General features: G+C 32.9%; 1 protein-coding gene across 2 annotated transcripts; it reads right to left on the bottom strand.

The window, feature by feature from the left end:
- Positions 15372-19415, bottom strand: LOC109344970. 2 transcript variants are annotated; one of them, XM_019583711.1, is made up of 5 exons: positions 19240-19413; positions 18943-19150; positions 18656-18805; positions 17904-18051; positions 15372-15623 (listed from the first exon to the last, which is right to left on the bottom strand). In XM_019583711.1, exons 1-5 carry the CDS (start codon positions 19296-19298, stop codon positions 15445-15447), a joined length of 744 nt encoding a protein of 247 aa, XP_019439256.1. In that variant the 5' UTR covers positions 19299-19413; the 3' UTR covers positions 15372-15444. The 2 variants fall into 2 exon arrangements, with proteins under 2 accessions (XP_019439256.1, XP_019439257.1); XM_019583712.1 differs by having other exon boundaries at positions 15392-15618; positions 19240-19415.

Below are 20236 nucleotides of genomic sequence, written 5' to 3'. Positions count from 1 at the left end.
TAGACTCCTCAATTGCAACTACAATGTGATCATATTTGCAAGTGAGGGTCCTAAGCACTTTCTCCACTATACTCTTTTCCTTCAACACTTTGCCGCATGACCTCATTTGATTCGAAAGAGTCAAGATCTTGGTCATGTACTCAACCACAGAATCACTCTCCTCCATCTACAGGAGCTCATATTGCCTCCTAGGCTGTTGCAACTTAACCTTCTTAATCTTGTCCATTCCTTCATAGCTCTTTTCTAAGCTATCCCAAGCCTGTTTGGCAGTTTCAGCACCATTTATCTTCTCATAGTTGGCCCCATCAACACATTGATTCAAAAGAAAGAGAGCCTTGCAATTTTTCTTCTTGGCTTCTTTATAGATATCTCTTTGAGCTTCATTAGCTCCTTCCTCAATCTCCTGATATCCATGCTGAACTACCTCAAACACTTCTTGAAAGCCAAAGATAGCTTTCATATGATTCCTCCAACGATCATAGTTCTTGCCATCCAAGACAGGAAGTGTCAACGAGAAACCACCATTGTTTGTCATCTCTGTTTTGCCTCTGCTGAGCACGGTGACACCTACCCAGGTTCCCTTTGAAAATTCACACAGGATTCACACCTACAAAGCTGCTGATACCACTGTTAGATTAAGATGGCACTGTTGGATTAAGAAAGGAAGAACAAAGAAGGAAGGAGAAGAAGGAATGAAATATAATAAAGAGTATGCAATGAATATTTGTGTATTACTAATGCCAATGGAAGAGAAGGATAATTCAAGAAATACAATGCTTAAGCTCTACTACTTATAGTAAGACTAAACTAACTAACAATCTAAAAATATTAAGCTTCACTAACTAACAAAACTGAATTATACAACAAGTATCAACAAAGTAATCTTATAAACAGACTAGAGATAATATATTTTTTTGGCGTGCATTAAAATTCCTTGGCCACAACTGAAAAGTAATCCCTTTTGAACAATAGAAATCACCAAATGATTTTTGGCTCTGCAATAAAGCTTCTGCATAGGCACAAGGGAATCTAACCTCTAACTATGCCTATGTTTATAATTTGTTAGACTACATTATAGCAAAATCTTTGTTGTTTAATTAAATTTTAAACTTATTGTACGTTTTTGTTGTAGTTAAAGCATAATTTATATGTTGTTTGATGATGTTTTCAACTTATTTATGTCATTTTATAGTAGTAAAATTTTCTTTGTTAATTGTTTATTTAGGTATGCTAATTATTGGAGAACAAAGTTATCATGACACATTTTATACATTTAACACATGTTGAATTGTTTTACAACATGTGTTTATTAGTTTGTTAGCTAGATAGTTAGGTAAGTTTATTACATATTTATGTACTATAAATAAGGTTTTTCATGCCTTGATCAAAAAAGAGAAATCATCATAATATTTATTTTGCGCTTTCGCAATATGGTATCAGAGCCTTCATCCTAAAGGCTTTAGTAACTGTTGCGCATTCTCTACAATGTTATTATTATCTTTCTCTTCAAAGATTCAACAATGAATCATCATCAACAATTTAACATAAAGTAGAGAAGTTTATGAAAAGAGAAGACGTTTCTGGAAGAAAGGCAAGAAGGAGAAACCAAGTTACTCTTCTATTGCTTCATGACAAATGTCACATTCTTGTTCAACAGTAACATTATCATTGGTAGTTCCACCTCTTGATGTTGTTGTTTCTGAATATGCCACAAAATATGGATGGTAGATCCTGACATAGTCGTGTAAGGACGTCCAATAAATGGCAATCTCTTCTCAATGACACAATTCTAGGTGGAAGTGTCGCTGCAGCATCACACCTCTGTTTTAGAGAGGTAGATTGAAGAAGATCTAGTAGCAATTCCTATCCATCATTGTTAATGAAAATGGATTTACGATTATTACCATAACACAGATGAGCAAAGGTAAGAGCTATACGTATTTGGATGCTCTTCTCTACAAATCGCCTAGACAACAACAAGAAGATCAATAAGATCAACAACAACAACAAGACTAGCAGCAACAACAACAACAAGAAGAAGATCAATAACAACAACAATAATAACAACAAGATCAACAACAACAAGATCAACAACAAAAATAACAACAACCATACACATTCTAATCATCACACTATCAATCTTGTCCAAAGAACAAGAAGAGATGCATTTTCTTAGGTTCTTTTGCATACTCAAAGAATCCTCCAACAATGTAAAACAATGGAAAAAGCATAGGAATATGGTCAAGATTTCTAACTAGGAAAATAATCAAGTGGATGAGAAAATACAATCACATCAGGATCGAGATTTCAATCTATTACATTGTTATCAAATCAAATTATCAAGCTGGAGTCATTAACATTTACCCTCCAGCTTGAGGGGGCTATTGGAGTCTTGGAGAACAACACATTTTGCACATTTAACACATGTTGAATTATTTTACAACACGTGTTTATTAGTTTGTTAGCTAGTTAGTTAGGTAAGTTTGTTACTTATTCATGTACTACAAATAAGGCTTTTCATGTCTTGATCAAAAAAGAGAAATCATCAAAATATTCATTTTACGCTTTCACAATATTTTCACAATACTAATATTTTTAAATTTTGAGTATACAATTATTAAATATTGTTATATGGTATTATGAATTTTTTATAATTTTTAATGTAAGCTAAGTTAAATGGTCAATCATTAACCTATTAGTTGGAATAGTTATTAAAATGGTAGGAGACATGCTTGAATCTTTTTGATGAAACAAGAAAGATGAAAATGAGAATATTATTCATTGAATATTGAAATAGATTTAAAAGAAAAATTACATTGAATCCTTTATATAAAGGATAAAAAAACTAACTATCCTAACCAAACTAACTAACCACTCAACTATTTTAACATTCCCTGCAAGTTGGAATGTATTAAGCATTTCACGCTTGAAATAATTGTGTTGAACACAATGATATACTCTAATACCTCCTCTTGTTGGTGAGTGAATCTTCATCTCCCGGTCTTGAAATTTGAATATGAAGCAACACTGATGCTTAACCACCATAGGCAGCAGTAACTTCATCCAAAGCTTAACCATCTATTTTGACAGAAGCTTAACCAACCAAATTAACCATAATGGATGAAAGAGAAAAAATAAAATGGACCTTAATCTTGATCTCAATATGTTGCTGCAAAGAAGAAAAAGTACACACTTTAACAATATTATGTGTTTAATAAGAGAGGAATAAAGCAAATAGAGTACTATAGACAAATGATAATTGTGGGTAATTGATAAAGAAAGAAAAAATGTGTAATCCATATTAAAATGGTAGGAACTACCACTTCCATCTATTTCAGAATAGAGGTAACAAAGAATGCAAAACATGACCAACCGATAAGACCAAATCCACATCTTTTTTAATCTTCTAGTAGATTCTTGTTTCTTTGAAAATAAGAAGAAGAAAATGAATCTCACATAGCTAATGAGGATGAAAAGTTGCTAGCAGAATCAACAAAAGCATCAAGGTTCTTCTAGAGATAATGAGATGAGGAAGAAGACCATGTTCTTTATTGTAATGAGAATCATGATGATTCTTTGTTGAATCTTGGAATGATGGATAAATAGCGGAAGCTAATAAATGAATAATTATGCTCTGATACCATATACCATGTTAAAATGGTAGGAGACATGCTTGAATCTTCTTGATGAAACAAGAAATGTGAAAATGAGAATATTATATTGAATATTGAAATAGATTGTAAAGCAAAATTACATTGGATCTTTTATATAAAGGATAGAAAAACTAACTATCGTAACCAAACTAATTAACCACTCAACTATTTTAACACTAGAAATTCATTAGCTCAGAACCTTCAATCGATCTAAGTTTAATAATATTTAGTTAAAGCATTTCATTAATGGCCATCATTGGTGGTATCAAATGGTTCTTGAAAATCAAAATAACTGATAGAAGAACTTCACTTTAGCACCCAATAAAAACTCTTCCCACTCACATGATTTATTTCTGGTCAAACTCTAGCAATCTTGGCTCCAATAGCTTCGTTATTTGACCTCTCCTAGTTTTTATTTCGCCACTACAAAAGTTCCAGCAACAAAATTTGGGACGTTTAATTACATGAAAATTTCTGAAGAGTGTGTCAATTTTTGAAAGGAAATATTGGAAGAGATAGAGTTTGGAATCATAAAATATATTTATGAGATGATTATTAATCATTCTAATAAGATACTAAATATAATTTCATTAAGAGTGTACACTGACAATGTAAAGTTTTTTACACTGTCAGCACATCATCCACCATTGATTTATATTACTTTTGTTTGAGAGTCAACGATGATTAATAAATCAATGATGGAGGATTGACTGACAGTGTAAAAACGTTTACACTGTCAGTGTATATATATTAAATCATTTCATTAATTGTACTTATATGTATTTATCTTGTTTCTATTAAGGGGATAAGTATCAGCCATATTGAGCATGATTTTTTTGTATCTTTGACCAAGTAGACAGCTGATTATTAGGCGTAGTTTAAGGAGATGTGATAAGCATGAGATGTTATAGGCTATTGTTTAGATATTTTGATATCAAATACCAGCAAGGTATTGTACATATTATTAGATTTTGGATATGTGAGTAAACATAGAAGTTCACACCAATAAGTTGTCTAGTGCTGTTAGGCTCAACTAGATCTATAGGACGACTAAAAGGTCAAGATTCAATTCCTAATAGTGACACTTGTTGAAAGAAACAACCACATACCCACAAAAAATTAGTTCCTTATCAAAAGATAAGGGAATACCCTTGGTAGTACAAAAGAAACACAAAAGTTCACCATAACTTTATTATGATATCTACTATTATTAAACTTAGACCGGTCAATGACTCGGCCAAGATACTAAGTCAATGAGTCACTAGTTGAATCATTCGATCAATGGTTAGATTGGTAGACTCAATATACATTAAAAATTCTACAAAATCCGTAATATCACCTAACATTATTTAATAACTCATATTCAAAACTTTAAAATATTATCATACCTAATTAAATAATCAACAAAGAAAATTTCACTACTATAAAATGTCATAAATAAGTTAAAAATATTGTCAAACAATATATGTATTACGCTTTAATTGAACCAAAGTACACAAAAGTTTAAAATTTAATTAAATAACGAAAGTTTTGCTACAACATAATTTAACAAAAGACAAATATAGCTAAAAATAAGTTAAAAGCATTTGATTTTTTTCATTTCAAAACCACGTCGCTTTTGTTTTTTTAAAAAAAAAAAATTGATTGACTTAGTTGATCCAATTGGTTCGACCATCTGAATCACCGATTTTATGCTTAAATTGAGCAAGTCGAACCGAGTCAATCCAATTTTGATATAAAACTGGTAAGATGAGAGAATTAGACCTGTTAGATGTCTAGTTCACGGTTGAACCGGACAGACCGGCAAGTCTGAGCCGAGTTATATAACACTAATGACATCAGAGCAAGGTCATGATGAAGAACAATCTGAGAAAAAAAATGAGATAGTGAAGAAGACACCATCTCCATATGATGTGAATTATAATGACAACCGAGGAAGCATAATCACTCTCAAGTCTAATTGTGAGATGAAAATTATTACGAATGGGAAAAAACTACAATAATTTCCTTACGTGCATGACGTAAATGGGGTTTCGTATAGGGCATCATGAAACATCAAGATGAAGAGTCACCATAAATGGACAGTTGGTGTACCATGCAGTCAATGGTGGTGGCTTGGATCTTAACCACCATTGAAGCTTATGTACATGCTCATATTTCTTATTCAGTGAATGCAAAGGAATTGTGAGGCAACATTAAAGATTGACTCTTAATTATGAATGGGTCGAGGAGTCAACAACTAAAATCAAAACTTCTTGAGTGCAAATAAGAAGGGATGGTTATGGTAAACTATTACGAAAAACTCAAGGCGTTATGGGATGAGCTAAAAATTTACCAGCAAATACCAACATGCACATGTAAAGGGTGCCAATGCGACATCAAGGAAAAGTTAGAGAAACGAAGGGAAGAAGAGAAGGTGATTAGATGATGTGTTGTATGGATCGACTTGCTCGAAACTTCTTGCAACATATCCACTACCATAATGTGTATGTCACCTTGATACAAGAAGAACATGTGAAGGCCATTACTAGAACCAATGAAGAATAAGTAGGGATTGTTAGTCTAGCTATGCAGACCAGTGGAAGAACGAGAGGACATGGAAACATAACAGACAAAGGTATAGTATGTTCGAACTACAATAAGAAAGGACATGATACCATGAGTTTTTTTACAAATTGTTGGATATCCACACTAGTGGGGTGATAGGTCATGCCAAGGTAATTGCTCGAGGAAATTGCAACAACAAGGACGTGGTAGATGCACGAGTGTGCAAGCAAATGTTGCCCAAGCATTTAATGGAAGAACAACTGGGGGGGGTCTGACATGATTAAGCATAGAACAATGGCAAACTCTTGTGGAGATCCTAACCAGAAAGAAAGGAAATAACAATGATAGGTAAAGAAGCATGGATCATTGATACCATTGAAGGCATATTGATCACACTAGCACTGATGTACAACCAGAAAATGAGGATAACAAGGAGCAACTTGGTCGAGGAAAGCGTACTAATATTCCTTCTTGTAAGACTTCTAGATTATGTGACCAATATACTAGCACTGATGTACAACCAAAAAATGAGGAAAACAAGGAGCAACTTGGTCGAGGCAAGCGTACTAATATTCCTTCTTGTAAGACTTCTAGATTATGTGACCAATATACTATACAAACATCCATGAGCCTATATACTCCAACGCCTACTTCACACATCACTCACATGTATGTTATCATATTGCTCATTCCTCTATCTGTAAAAATTTCTCCTTGCACCATCACGGGTTTCGTACAACCGTGACAACGGACAAAGATCCCATGTTATTTATAGAAGTTGTAAAAGACAACATGTGACACTTAGCAATGCAACAAGAAATACAAGCTCTTGAAGCTAATAACACATGGACAGGGTGCTCTTGCTAGTGAATAAAAGAGCATTAGAATGCAAATGAGTATATAAAATCAAACATCATTATGATGGAACCATATAATGGTTTAAAACTCGACTGGTTATTCTTGGAAATCATCAAGTTGAAGGCATCGATTATAATGAAACTTTCGCTCTAGTGGCAAAAATGATCATCGTGTGAATTGTTTTAGCAGTTGTTGCAATCAAGAACTGGGAACTCCATCAATTAGACGTACACAACACAATTCTTAGTGGTGATTTATCAGAGGAGACCTTCATGAAATTCCACCCCCTCGATTTTCAATCCTCTCAACCAGGTATGGTTTTTAAGCTTTGAAAATCATTGTATGGGTTGAAGCAAGCCCCACATTCCTGGTCTGCAAAGTTATCATTGGCTCTCCAAGAGTATAACTTCAATAGGTCCTACTTAAACTAAAGATTGTGTACCTTACATGATAAAGACATATGACTTATGATAATAGTGTATATTAATGATTGAATTATATATGGCAATGATCCTGACTCCATGCAATGTTTTAAGAACTACTTGAGCAAATCCTTCCATGTGAAAGATTTGGGAACATTAAAATACATCTTGTGGGTGGAAGTTGCGAGATCCCATACAAGTATCTTTCCCTATCTTTTAGATATCATTACTGAAAGTGGTTTGCTTAGTGGAAAACCTGGGAGTACTCCACTCAAACAAAATCATAATCTTAGCCTTGCAAAAAGCGAGCTACTTACTTATCTCGATCGCTACCATAGGTTGGTGCAATGATGTAAAAACCATATTGTACCGGCCGGTTCAATCGGAAAACCGGTGAACCAGAACCCTAACCGATACGGTACAGATGTTGAACCAGCCAAGTATCGAAACTGGTCAAAACCGGTGAACCGACCGGTATTTGACTAATTCGGTCGGTTTATACACATATTTTTTTTCTGAAAAAAAAAAACTTAAAAACCCATTACAAGGTGACCCATCTTTCCAACCCTTCTTCAACACTTCAGGGCACATGCTTCCAAGGCATACTTAGATTACACCTTTTGGTTTCTAATATTTGTGTGTAATCTCAGTGACATTCGTCAATCATGGAGTATTGTCTGAAGATAGGATTTGGTGAATAATATCGATATGAGACAACTTTGACTCATTGGTGTTAAATGTTAAAACTACAAATTTATTTGTTTTGTAGAGTGAGTTGTGAACTTGTGTCATTTATTTATATTTTGCGGTTGTTAAGTGAAACTTTTGAATTGATATATGTTTTGTAATTTAGACTTTGAATTTGTTAAAGACTTAAAGTTGTTTGTTTATGTGAATTTTGAGTAGATTATGAATATGGATTATAAATTTGAGTATCTACCTATTTGAAATTTTTTTGTTATAGGTTTGTATATATATAAATATAAGTAGGTATGTCCGGTTTAACCGGCATGCGATTTAATTACTGAACCACCGGTTGAACCACTGTACCACTACACCAGTACCCTGACCGGTTTGATAACTGATATGATTTTAACAACACTGGGTTGGTGGGTCGGCTCATTTATCTTTGTTTTACACAACCTAAATTATAATATTGCGTCCATGTGCTTTCACAATTTATATAGTAACTGCGAATAGAGCTCTTACTGGATGAATTATTTTCTTGGGTCATTCTCTTATTTCTTGGAAAACCAAAAAACAACATACAATAGCTTGTTTGTCTCCCAGATCTTAATATCATTCAATGACAAACACAACGTGTGAACTAAAGTGGTTTAAGGGGGTTCTTTTAAGTCTCGTGATCACTCATCCATTGCCCATGAAATTCTACTAGGATAGTCAAGTCGCGTCATACATTGCAAAGAAACTCGTTTTCCACTAGCGCACAAAGCATATTGACGTAGATTGTTGATAAGTGCCAAAAATGCCTAATTTTCATACACTTTTCATGGCACTTATCCTTGGATAAATTGAGAAACCCAACTTAATTCAACACTTTTTGGATAAAATATCACAATCTTGTATATATGTTTTGTGTATTTCTTTTGTAGTATATTTTGTAGGATTTTGATGAAAAAGAGAATAATTAATCAAATACAAACAAAGTGCTCAAAATAGGCCGAAAATAATCATCAAATGACATGCTTAAGATTGACAAGCTATATGCTTAAGCATAAATCAACAAGACTTGGCCTATATGGAAAATATGGATTCAACTTGAAGCTGCTCACTAAGTAGCTTAGCTTGGACCAAGTCCACGCCCAGCTGACCTGGACACCAGTCTAGCACGGCCAAAACACAAGCATGGCACGGTCAGACCACAAGCCTGACACAAGTCAACCTGCTCAAGCATATAGCTTAGTGGAGCACCTAGACCGCCTAGCTTGGAACCACACACCTGACCAGATCAGCAAGCACCAGGCCACATCACCATCAGCACGGTCAAAGCTGCTTAAGCAGGCAGCTGAGTGGTGCCACATAAGCGTCTAGCGGTGTGAACAAGTTGACTTAGCCACCAAGAAACCTTGACATCAAGCATGCCCTCACTCCAAGTAGCCTTTATAGGCTTTTCAGAGGTAGCTCACAATAGCTGGGCCAATAGCTCACAACTAGCTTGGGTGAGTCAGTCTCAAGTAGGTGACTAAGCTGCTTGGCCATGACCAAACCCATGCTGAAGGGTTTGGTCAGCAGCTTCGTGGTGGAAGAGAGCAGCTTGGCGGTGGGCAGAAACTCTTATAAATAGGAGGGCACCTCAAAGACAAAATACATTCATTCTCATTCTAATTCACATTCTCACATTCCACTTCTCTCTCAAGCCGAATTCTCTCTTCTTCCACACCTTCTTCTTGTAATTTTCTTGGAGAATTTCCACTCCAAAGTAGTTTAGGTAAGTGTAGTTTGTAGTTTTCGTTCTTAATTCAAAAGGAGAAAGGAGATGGCAAATGAGATGCAAAAACATAATTTTGTAATCTCATTTTGGCCCAAAAAGCATCTCATTTTTGGATAGATGACTCATGCTCCTACAAATTGACTTGGATTATGGTGTGATTTATTCTCTTTAATTTATCTTTTGAAATCAATGCATTCAAGTTATTACTTTTTGGTTAAGTTTTGATTCTTTATGAAGTTCTTAATGCGGTTTTAGGTTGATCACCTAAAACTTGATTTAAAGATCCAAAATACTTCTTCTTAAAGTGATGACAAATGAACTAAAAAGTATAATCTACATCTTAGTTCACGTGCCACATCAAGCATCTATTTTAAGCAACTTATGTTCAAGGTTAAATAAAGTTGATAGAGCCTGAAGTAGGATGTGACAACCTACTCCGACGAGTGACACTTAACTATTGTTTAGTATATTTCATAATGTTTGAAAATCATCTTATCACTCTAGGACACTAGATGAAGGATTTAGAAATGATGTGTGAAATTAACCAAAAGTATAACACATAACTTGTAATGTTCTCAAAAATCAAGTAGAGAAATAATTTCATTTCCAATCAAATTTCTCCTCAAGAATTTGTTTATAATAGTTGTTTTATGATTATGTTTACTTGTTAATATTTCATAAACAAAACCAATTCAAAAAGATGTTTAAATTTTATTAGTAATATAACATGTTTATAATAATATTCTATTAGGCAATTCTTTGTGGTTCGACATAACCCTATATTATACTACAATTGAATCTTGAATGAGATGCAAATGCAAGATAGTAAAGTGTTAACTTATAAATTTTATTTGTTGACATAGAAAGAAACTTTGAATCAAAATGCAATTTAATTCATAAGTTGTATCTTTGTGAAAATGGAAAAAATACATAGTTATAATGAGCGATCTAACTACTAACTTTTACTTTCAGTCATTTACATTTCCGCAACTAACATTTATTTTCTGTCATTTAATTTCTGTAGGTAACTATTTATTGCTTTATTTATTCTTTATATCAACCATTCGAAAGAAGTGGTACGATTAACTCCTAATTTTATTCTTTTGTCATTTTATTATTCTTTGATACCAACCTTTCATAATAAATGGTATGGTTAATTTAACAAAATGAGACCGACCTTTATGGTATGGTTAAAATGAACCTGAAAAGGAAATAAATAAATAAAGTCACTAACTAATTAAATATCATTCTTATCACTTGTATTAATTTGCTAAATTCATACTATTTTGCCAAAGCCAAAATTTTGATTAAATGGCATTCTTGAAACCATTAAACTGACATTGAAATTTATTCCAACAAAACCGAGATGGTGATCAAAGAATTGAGCTATCATTAAATAAATAAATCAGAAACTTTGTTGCCTCAAAATAAAACAAGTAAAAAAACTCTTTCAACAATTTTCACCTCATCTACTATGAGATTGTACATCACAATCTGCAATCGTCTTATGCTCCCACTCACGGACAACTTGCACATATGTTTACTATAGCTTTGGGTCGCACCTAGCTTCATGTTTTACTTGACAAGTAGGCATTTGGAATCCACACACATAAGAAACAAAGTTGGTTTCATTAATTGTACTTATATGTATTTATCTTGTTCCCATTAAGGAGATAAATATCTGCAACCATATTGAGGGTGATTTGTTATATTTTTGATCAAATTGATAGCTGATTTTTAGCCATAATTTAAGGAGATGTTATAAGCAAATGTTTAGAGATTTTGATATCAAATATCAACAAGGTACTATGTATATATTGGAATCTTGGATATGTGAATGAACAAATAATTTCACCATAACTTTATTACCTTCCCTTTCCTTCACTAATTGGGATGAGAATGGGACAATTGAGGATTCCCACTCTTATTTGACGGATAACAGATGAATTTTTAAATTTAATTATATATTTATATACTTTGTAATAATTTAGCATATATAAATAATTATTACATGAATTATAATATATTAATAATTTAATATGATAAATTTATTTATTTAATTTAGGCAAAAATATATATAAACCCTTAAACTATATACTTTTTGCAAATAAGAATCATAAACTTTTGTTTCATCCCCATCAAATCTTAAACTTCACTCATTTATAAAATAAGTCTATGTTATATTTAATGGTGAAACTGTTCAATTTTTTAATCTATTTATTTGAAAATATAATAAGAAAAAAGTTGACTCTTGCTAGAAACGTGAGTGGCCATTGAATTAGTGATTCCTCCAATTGCAACCGTGAAGAGGTGGGATAACGTGGGAAGAAGAAGATGAAGGTAAAAGAATCTAACCCATGAAAATGGAGTTTTCATTGTGAGGTAGAAAGGTTCTTATCATAGTGGTTGTGCATATTCATATCATCATCACTATCTTCCATTACTGCACTATAATGTTTTTGGTAAAAAAAAATGTTGTTAAGTGCTTTGTTATTTTATGGTTAGAATCCAGGAGCCAATGCTGCTGATGTGTCTCTCTCTATGATTCATTGGATATGGTGGTTGAGATGAAACTTTTCTCTCTCAGGAAGAAGAATAGCCCCACTATTGTAATTTTTTATGATACTTTTAAATAAATAAATCAATGTTCTACATTTAAAGAGTTAGATTTCACTGGTAAATAATGTAATAGAAACTTAACATATGGGTCAATGTGATGAATGTGAGAAGTTTAAGGTTTGAGTATGATTAAATTAAAGTTGATGATTTCTATTTGCAAAAAGTATAAAATTTAATGAGGTTATATATATTTTTCCTTCAATTTAATAACTAAACTATACTATGAAATAATAAAAAATTATTTATAATATCAAATAATAAAAAGTATAAACATTTATTAAAAATAAATTTATATCTCTCCACCCCGTAATTATAAGGGGTATCCCTTAGAGATATTTTTGTAGGCACATGTGGTATAGGTATCTCTCCGCCAACTAGTGAATTGTTAAAAATATATTAAACTCATAAGGGAGATAGATAGAAATTGTTAAAGTTGTTAGTTGATTTGAGTTTGTTAATTGTAATATTATTTTTGTTAATCGATTAATAATTTAATTAATCATTTAAGTAGTTAGTTATTAGTTAGACGTTGTAGTATACAAATAGTGATTTCCTTATTCTTTGTAACTCAATTCTATATAGAAAGTTTTCATTTTCTCTTGCATGATTTTCTCTCGTACTTCTTGATTCATCAAGAAATGGATTTTCTCATTCTTTATTTCTTGCTTTATCAAGATTCATGCATGACTCTACCATTTTAACATGGTATCAGAGGCATAATTATTGTTTTGATGGCTTCCGCTTATACTTCTCTTCCAAGATTCAACAAAGAATCATCATTCCTCCGTCTTCTTTGTCTCCATCAAGAGCTATGTCATGTTGATCTTTAAGAAATGTCACTTTGGCCCGGTCTCAGAAACAGAAAGTGATGCAATTGTTATAAACACTGCTCAAAAGCATGGTTGCACAATTGGAGATATTAACATGCATTATCACCATCACGAAGAATTTTTTCAGTATCATTATGGAAGATTGAAAAAGTGCAGCCAAAAGGTTACTACCACAGATGATCCATTAGTGGCTGCATCTATGATTTGCAATCAAGGAGTCCTATGCATCACACTTCAACATTGCTCCAAGGTTCAACCAAAGTACTCATAGTGTTGAGTTTGATCCATTTTCTAAAAATTTGGGTTGTTATAACCCAAGATTTTGTATACATTTTACCTTTACGTTATTTTCTTATTCTTTCATCTATCACCCCCAATTATTTCTCATTTCTTTATTACTCTAGTTTCTTTACCTCATCTCATCTATCTATTTCATCTGTTATGATTGGGTTGCTTCTGTTAAAGAGATGGTTAAACGTTGGATGAAACTTTTTTTGCCAAATGATGGTTAAGCGTCAGTATTGCTTCACGTTCAGATTTCAAGACGGGGGGACGAAGATTCGCTCGCCAGCAAGAGGAGGTATTAGAGTACGTGTGATGTTCATCACAATCATTTCAAGCTTGAAATGTTTGACACATTACAGCTTGAGGGATGTCAAAATTGTTAGTTGATTTCAGTTTGTTAATTGTAACATTGTTTTCGTTAACCGATTAAGTTTAATTAATCGTTTAACTAGTTAGTTATTAGTTAGGCATTGTAGTATATAAAGCGTGGTTCTTTTATTCTTTGTACTTCAATTCTATATAGAAAGTTTTCATTTTCTCATTTATGATTTTCTCTCATACTTCTTGCATCAAGAAACTTTCTTTTCATGGATTTTCTCATTCTATTTTTTTGCTTTATCAAGATTCATGCATGACTCTACCATTTTAACAGAAATGCTATCTTGCTATAGTTGGTCGTTGTATCGTAGATTCATTCGCTCAGACTATTGTATTTAGTACTTTTTGTGGTTGTATTGTAGATTAACTAACACGTATAGGACTATTGTGTTGGGTAGCTTTTGTAGTTTTTCCCTTTAGTCTTTTATGTTTTTTTGGTTGCATATAAGAAAATAAGAAAAGAGAAAGAGATAAGTAAGAGTGTAGGAAGAAAATAGAGTAGAGTTTTGTATGTTTGATACAAGATTAGAATGAAAGAAAATGAAGAAAAAAAATGTATTTCTTCTCTTAATCTAAAGCCTTCTTTATTTTTATTTCCTGAAAAACTATCTTTTAAACAAAACATATAAACGTTAACAATTTTGTAGTAAAATCAGTTCAGGTATCACTCAGGCCTCAGCTACAGAGTCGCATCTTTTATTTGCACTGTGGTTATTTCTATGTCATTTTGGGTTGTTATGATGAGGGTTTCTTAACCTTTCTCCTACCAGTAGCTCGTGGGTGAGGCTTAGTGTGTGAGATTCGTCTTACCCCCACAATTCTTCAATTTCATTTTCAGCATGTTTTTTTTTTTTGTTTTTTGTTTTTAGTTTAATTATTTGGATGAAGTGTATCCTAACCTAAATATAAACCATTAACAATAGTAAGTTTTATTTTGGTGAGATAGCATTACCACGATATTTAGAATATTATATTGTTTCTTATTTTTAATTTACTCTTTGAAATTTATATTTTGCATTTCTTTTTCTGTACTAGAAAAACTTGAATTATATATTTGAGATTGCTATATGGAAAAAAAGAGTGGGTGTTCACGATGATGTCAGTGGGGCTGGACCCTTATGTATACGGTGCAATATGGATCAGAATACGTAGGTATCACCTTGTGTCTGTATTTCTGTAAAGCCAACGGAAATGAGTGTAATAATGCATTCAATTACAGACCTTGAAGTGGCTTCAACAGATCACAGAAAAAGATGTTGGTCTTGATACAAGAAACTCTGATTTGCAATAATTGTCCACAACGGGTAAAATCATATAGTGCTGTTTTTGTTAACTTCTTGCCACTTGATATTAATTCACAAACAGAAATTGATTTGACCTCAAATTTGGATGGCTTCCATCTAATTTTCCTCATTGATCTGCAGGAGGCTTTGGCGTTCATATAACTTTCGTATATTTTGTTTCTTAATTCCATTTCTAAAGGAAGTGCTGGCTAAACATCTTTCTTCTTTGTAGAGAGGATCCGATTTTTGCTGCCCTGTTGTTTTCCTTTTTAGGTATTCTACTGCTTGGACCTGAACTGATGATAGAACAGTACTTTCAATGAATAAATGTCTACTCACAAAGCATAAGTAATAGAGGTAAAAATGTGATGATCTACTTTAAAAATCAATGTCCACATGACTAGCCACTATGGCTCTTCATACATACATAAAATGGGAGGAATATGTTAATTTAGTTGTGAAATATCAATTTTAGAATCTTGAATCTCATTATTCTCACATATAATATAAAACAATGATATAAAGTCATGCGTGAATCCATGTTTCTCATATCTATTCATTTTGTATGCCTTTGGAGAGAGTTTTGATAGGGAGGACGTATGTTGTCTCACTTTTTGTACCACTCCATGTACCATCATCGTGGTTGAAAAAAATTATTTAAGTTAAAATTATAATTATTAAATATTTTTTTGGCGGAGTGGCACAAAGGAGTAGGACAACAGATGTGTACCTATTTTGGTGTGATAGGTTTCCTCAACCAAATCTTTAATTCCTTTTGGTACCTTAGTTTTCTCTCTTATGGAAAGGGATGAAAACTATGAGTGATTTGGTATCTTAGTGACCATAATCATTCCTTATGCGTTAATTTATAAGCTTCTCATTATCCCCTATTGGCTAACTGTTTAGGTATCCACTCACTAAGCTCATATCTGTTAATAGTTTTAGAAGTCCTATTGATTGTCAAAAATTAGACTACTTGTTTTATAATCCCAACATAAATAGTTGATATAATTATATAAAATTTATGATAACCACCTTAATTATAAATTATAAATTTCCAACCTAATAAACTAATGGAGCTCCCTAAGTTTCCAATTATCAGCAGCCAACAAAGTGATATATATAACTGTTAACATAAGCTCAAGCTCAAGTGAATCTTCCACCTAATGAGATCCGGTAAGAATAAATGCATGCAACATTACTTTTACAAGTAAAGATTTTGTTATCAAGATTTGAACACAAGACATCCAAATCCTAAGCCAAACAACCTTATTAATATTGTTATCCAAAAAGCTCACGCTCTCTAATATATATCATGAAAGGAACAAAAAATGAAAAGCCAAAGGGAGCTGATACGAATACAGTCATGATCCAACTTACAAGGGCGACCCACTGCCCAAAACTCTCCTCTAGTAAGGTCTAAGTAGGATATATGCATGCAGCCTTAACTCGTAGGTTGAAAATCTATTGATAGGATATGAACATGTGAAGTCACAAGGTGATGAGCACCCCAACTCAGCGAAGGAAAATATAATTGAAGAAATAGAAGACTGGCCAATAACATTGCTAGAAGAATGAGGAAAGGCGAGTGTGGATAATTGATTATGTTTGAGAATGACTGCAAGGATCCAACTCTATTTTATTTTTATTTAATTAAAAGTTACCAATCCAAGATGGATTGAAGTGTATGGTTTGCATCCCTTTTAGGGTTTAATTCCTTGTACTTAATGTGGTGTATCCATCCTAAAATGACAGAAAAAATCTACAGCATCGTTCAATTTCCTTTTTTTTGTTAAAGTGTTCATTTTAATTTCCTTCCTCGGTAAAATCTTCCTACCACAACGTAGCAACCTAAATGTTATCATTCTATCCAGATTCACCCTCCTTAAGCCAACTTTTTAGATTAGAACTAGACAGCGTTAGAAACAGTAAGATATAGAGGGAATAAATAATACAACAAGGCTCACTGGGAAGTAAATATCACATCGCCAACCTTATTGTTTCGGAAATAGTTTAAATATGTGTTGAGTTACTTTTTTCATTTTATTGTCAATTGGTTTTAAGATGAAGCATTAACATGGTATCAGAGCCAAAACCCAACTTCTTTCCGGTTGCCATTGGCTAAAAGATGTCCTTTAATAATGAGTCAAAGGTAACTCTTCGCCTAATCTGACAAACTTTTATAGAGAGGATATGTTAGAAAGTAAGTCTCACATCGTTTATTTCATTATCTCAAAAATGGTTTCAACACATTTTATTATTTCTCTCCAGCATTTGAGTATCCCAAATGTGGCAATAGTCTAAAGACAGCCGCGAGTAATGAACAAGAGAATATCTATAAACAACAACCTATAACAAAGTAAGTCTCGGGTAAAATGATGCCTTTTAGGACTAGAGCATTCTTCTCTAACCATATATACCAAAGAGGTGCCAAAAGGTTTAGATTTTAGAACAAATCATGAGAAATGTTCAGAAGAGGAAATGTTGAAAACATATGATGATGGGCACAGGAATAAAACCAAGCAACTTGCTGCTGATATTCTAATTGCAAAAACTGAAAATGGAAGAGGATATACCAGATCCTGAAGCCACTGATGCCATTGCACAGTTCTTGAGCCTTGTAATCTCGCTAATAGCATTCAAAATTTGAGAAGACGTGTCTGTTGCTGGCTTCAGAACATCATTATTCCCACTCCCAATGCACGATAACGCATTTTCACATGCCTAATCACCAAAAAGGTGAGTAATTAACCATACAGAGACTAACTGAACTAATAGATTTCAGACAAAAAGCCTTAAATCACTTAATGAAATAGTATAAAAACAGACCGTGATAAAAACTACAGCTAAATCACAAGCTATTAAAGAAGCAACCTTAGTTATGCTTATGCACTTACTGTAAATAATGTACCTAACTATAATTTGCATATTGGTACAATAGGGAAAGATAAGTTTATGAATAAGAAAAATATGTTTCATATAATATTTGTTACTTTTTGCTTATTTTATCCATAAATAAATACTGAATTTATAATCTCTGTTAATTGTGAATTATCAAATGTAGTTGTACTCAATTTTAAACTTATTTTTTTTAAAATAAACAAAAACTACATACTTTCATCTATACCAAACAAGCATTCATTTTATGTTGATTAACTAACTCTATGCTATGTATTTAGATCCATTAAATACATAAAATGGAAAGAAACTCAGAAGCCTATTCCAAATAAATAAATAAACAAATAACATTGGTTAGGTGTATTTCTGGCCTCTTTCAAATTGTAGATTATAATGTAAGTTGCAAATATATAATACACAGAACCCTTACCTTTTCAGCAACAGAATGAAAACCGCTATGCACAGCGTCCGCCACAAAATTTAACCATTCCACAGAAGACACTTGTAGCCATTCACAACTAGCGGTAGCGGACTTGAGTTCCCTCAATTGTAAAGCTTCATATCTCAAGGCCAAACAACTCTTCAAAAAACCGAAATCAATTGAATCAGGGCACTGTTGCTACGAACTTCTTTAAGATTTTGAGATTCTTATGAGGAATTTAAGCAAATAAAATGTACACGAAACTGAATTGAGAAATTGAGATTCGGAAGAAGTACCTGTACATCTCCGAGGATAGCGAAAGCTCGAACAAAGAAGTCCAGAATGAGAAGCTTCTGGTGGACGGTTTTTGCAGCAATGGAACGGATGACAGAGAGAGATTCGGATCTGAGTAGTTGCGTCAAGGTGGAACGAACTTCAGTAGCTGATTCCACATCTTTGGAGACCAAAAGCGATTCGAGAAATCCAAGCGTGGTATCATTGAAACTGCGAGATTGGAGTTTGAGAAGTTAGCAAGAGAGAGAGAGAGAGAGAGAGAGAGAGAGAGAGAGAGAGAGGAACTGGACGAAGTGGACCTTCTGGCATGGATTAGGGAGCGAAGGTGCGAGAAATGTTCTTCTGCGGAGTGTGACATTGCGGGAGGGAAAGGGAATTGGCGGTTAAGGTGCTGGTGTTGAAAACTCCAACTTTGAAATTTTGAAATGGTCTTGGTTTAAATACGAAGGAAAAACCTGGTTAGTATTTACTATGGGGTGAAAAATGACTGAAGCGGTAACAAATTTGACACAACTAGACTCTTGTTGAGCTGACCTCGCTATTTTTTTCAAACTCAAGTTTCACTCCATTAAACTTTACTAACCTTTGGATTAACAAATTCAAATTTATAAATTTAAATATACACAAAGTATTAATTGATTATATATATATATATAAATGCAAATAAAGTTTGTGAATTTCAATAATAAATATAACTATGAATTAAAAAGTTCATGTAGTAAATATTATTTACATATATCACTCATATTAGAACAATTATTAAAGAGATAAATGTGAATAATTATTAAATATTTGTTCATGAGGTGGTTTCTTTATCTTCCTTCTCTTCTCCAAAAACTAGGGATGTGCAGAGTCCGATCTTATTCTCTCATCCAGTTTGGTCTAATCATGATCGAACCTAAATAAGGTCGTGTTCTAGGATTGAGTTTGTATTTAAAAATTGGACCCAAACACAATTTAGGGTTGGGTAGACGATAAACATGACCTGGCCTGACCCATGGTTACTCATTATCATGTTTGTTTGTGCTTCTATTCAATTGTGTATAGAATATTGACATCTCTTTTGTCAAAAGTATAATTTATTTTCTAATTTTTCATCATATATACATGATTAATAATATATGTATAAATCATTTCATATGTCAAATTACATATTCATAATAATAATAATAAGTAAAATATTGAGAAGACTTTATCTAAAAGAGGTATGTATTATATTCAATCAGATCTAGGTTAAGGTTCAAAGGTTGTCCTAGTTGAAATTTAGGGTTTAATTAGTTTTGGGTTTAGAACCGG

Source organism: Lupinus angustifolius, chromosome LG04 (assembly GCF_001865875.1).
Source record: "Lupinus angustifolius cultivar Tanjil chromosome LG04, LupAngTanjil_v1.0, whole genome shotgun sequence".
Taxonomy (NCBI): domain Eukaryota; kingdom Viridiplantae; phylum Streptophyta; class Magnoliopsida; order Fabales; family Fabaceae; genus Lupinus; species Lupinus angustifolius.
The sequence above is the reverse complement of the archived record's forward strand: the minus strand, read 5'-3'. Positions and strand labels throughout refer to the sequence as shown.

What these genes read in the sequence shown, in the direction of transcription:
- LOC109344970 (XM_019583711.1), bottom strand. Translation starts at nt 19,298, where the DNA reads ATGTCACACTCCGCAGAAGAACATTTCTCGCACCTTCGCTCCCTAATC. An exon ending in CTATCCTCGGAGATGTACAG is followed by an intron (nt 18,806 to 18,942) that starts GTACTTCTTCCG and finishes GGTTTTTTGAAG; the next exon opens with AGTTGTTTGGCCTTGAGATA. An exon ending in ATCAGTGGCTTCAGGATCTG is followed by an intron (nt 15,624 to 17,903) that starts GTATATCCTCTT and finishes TTCTATCATCAG; the next exon opens with TTCAGGTCCAAGCAGTAGAA.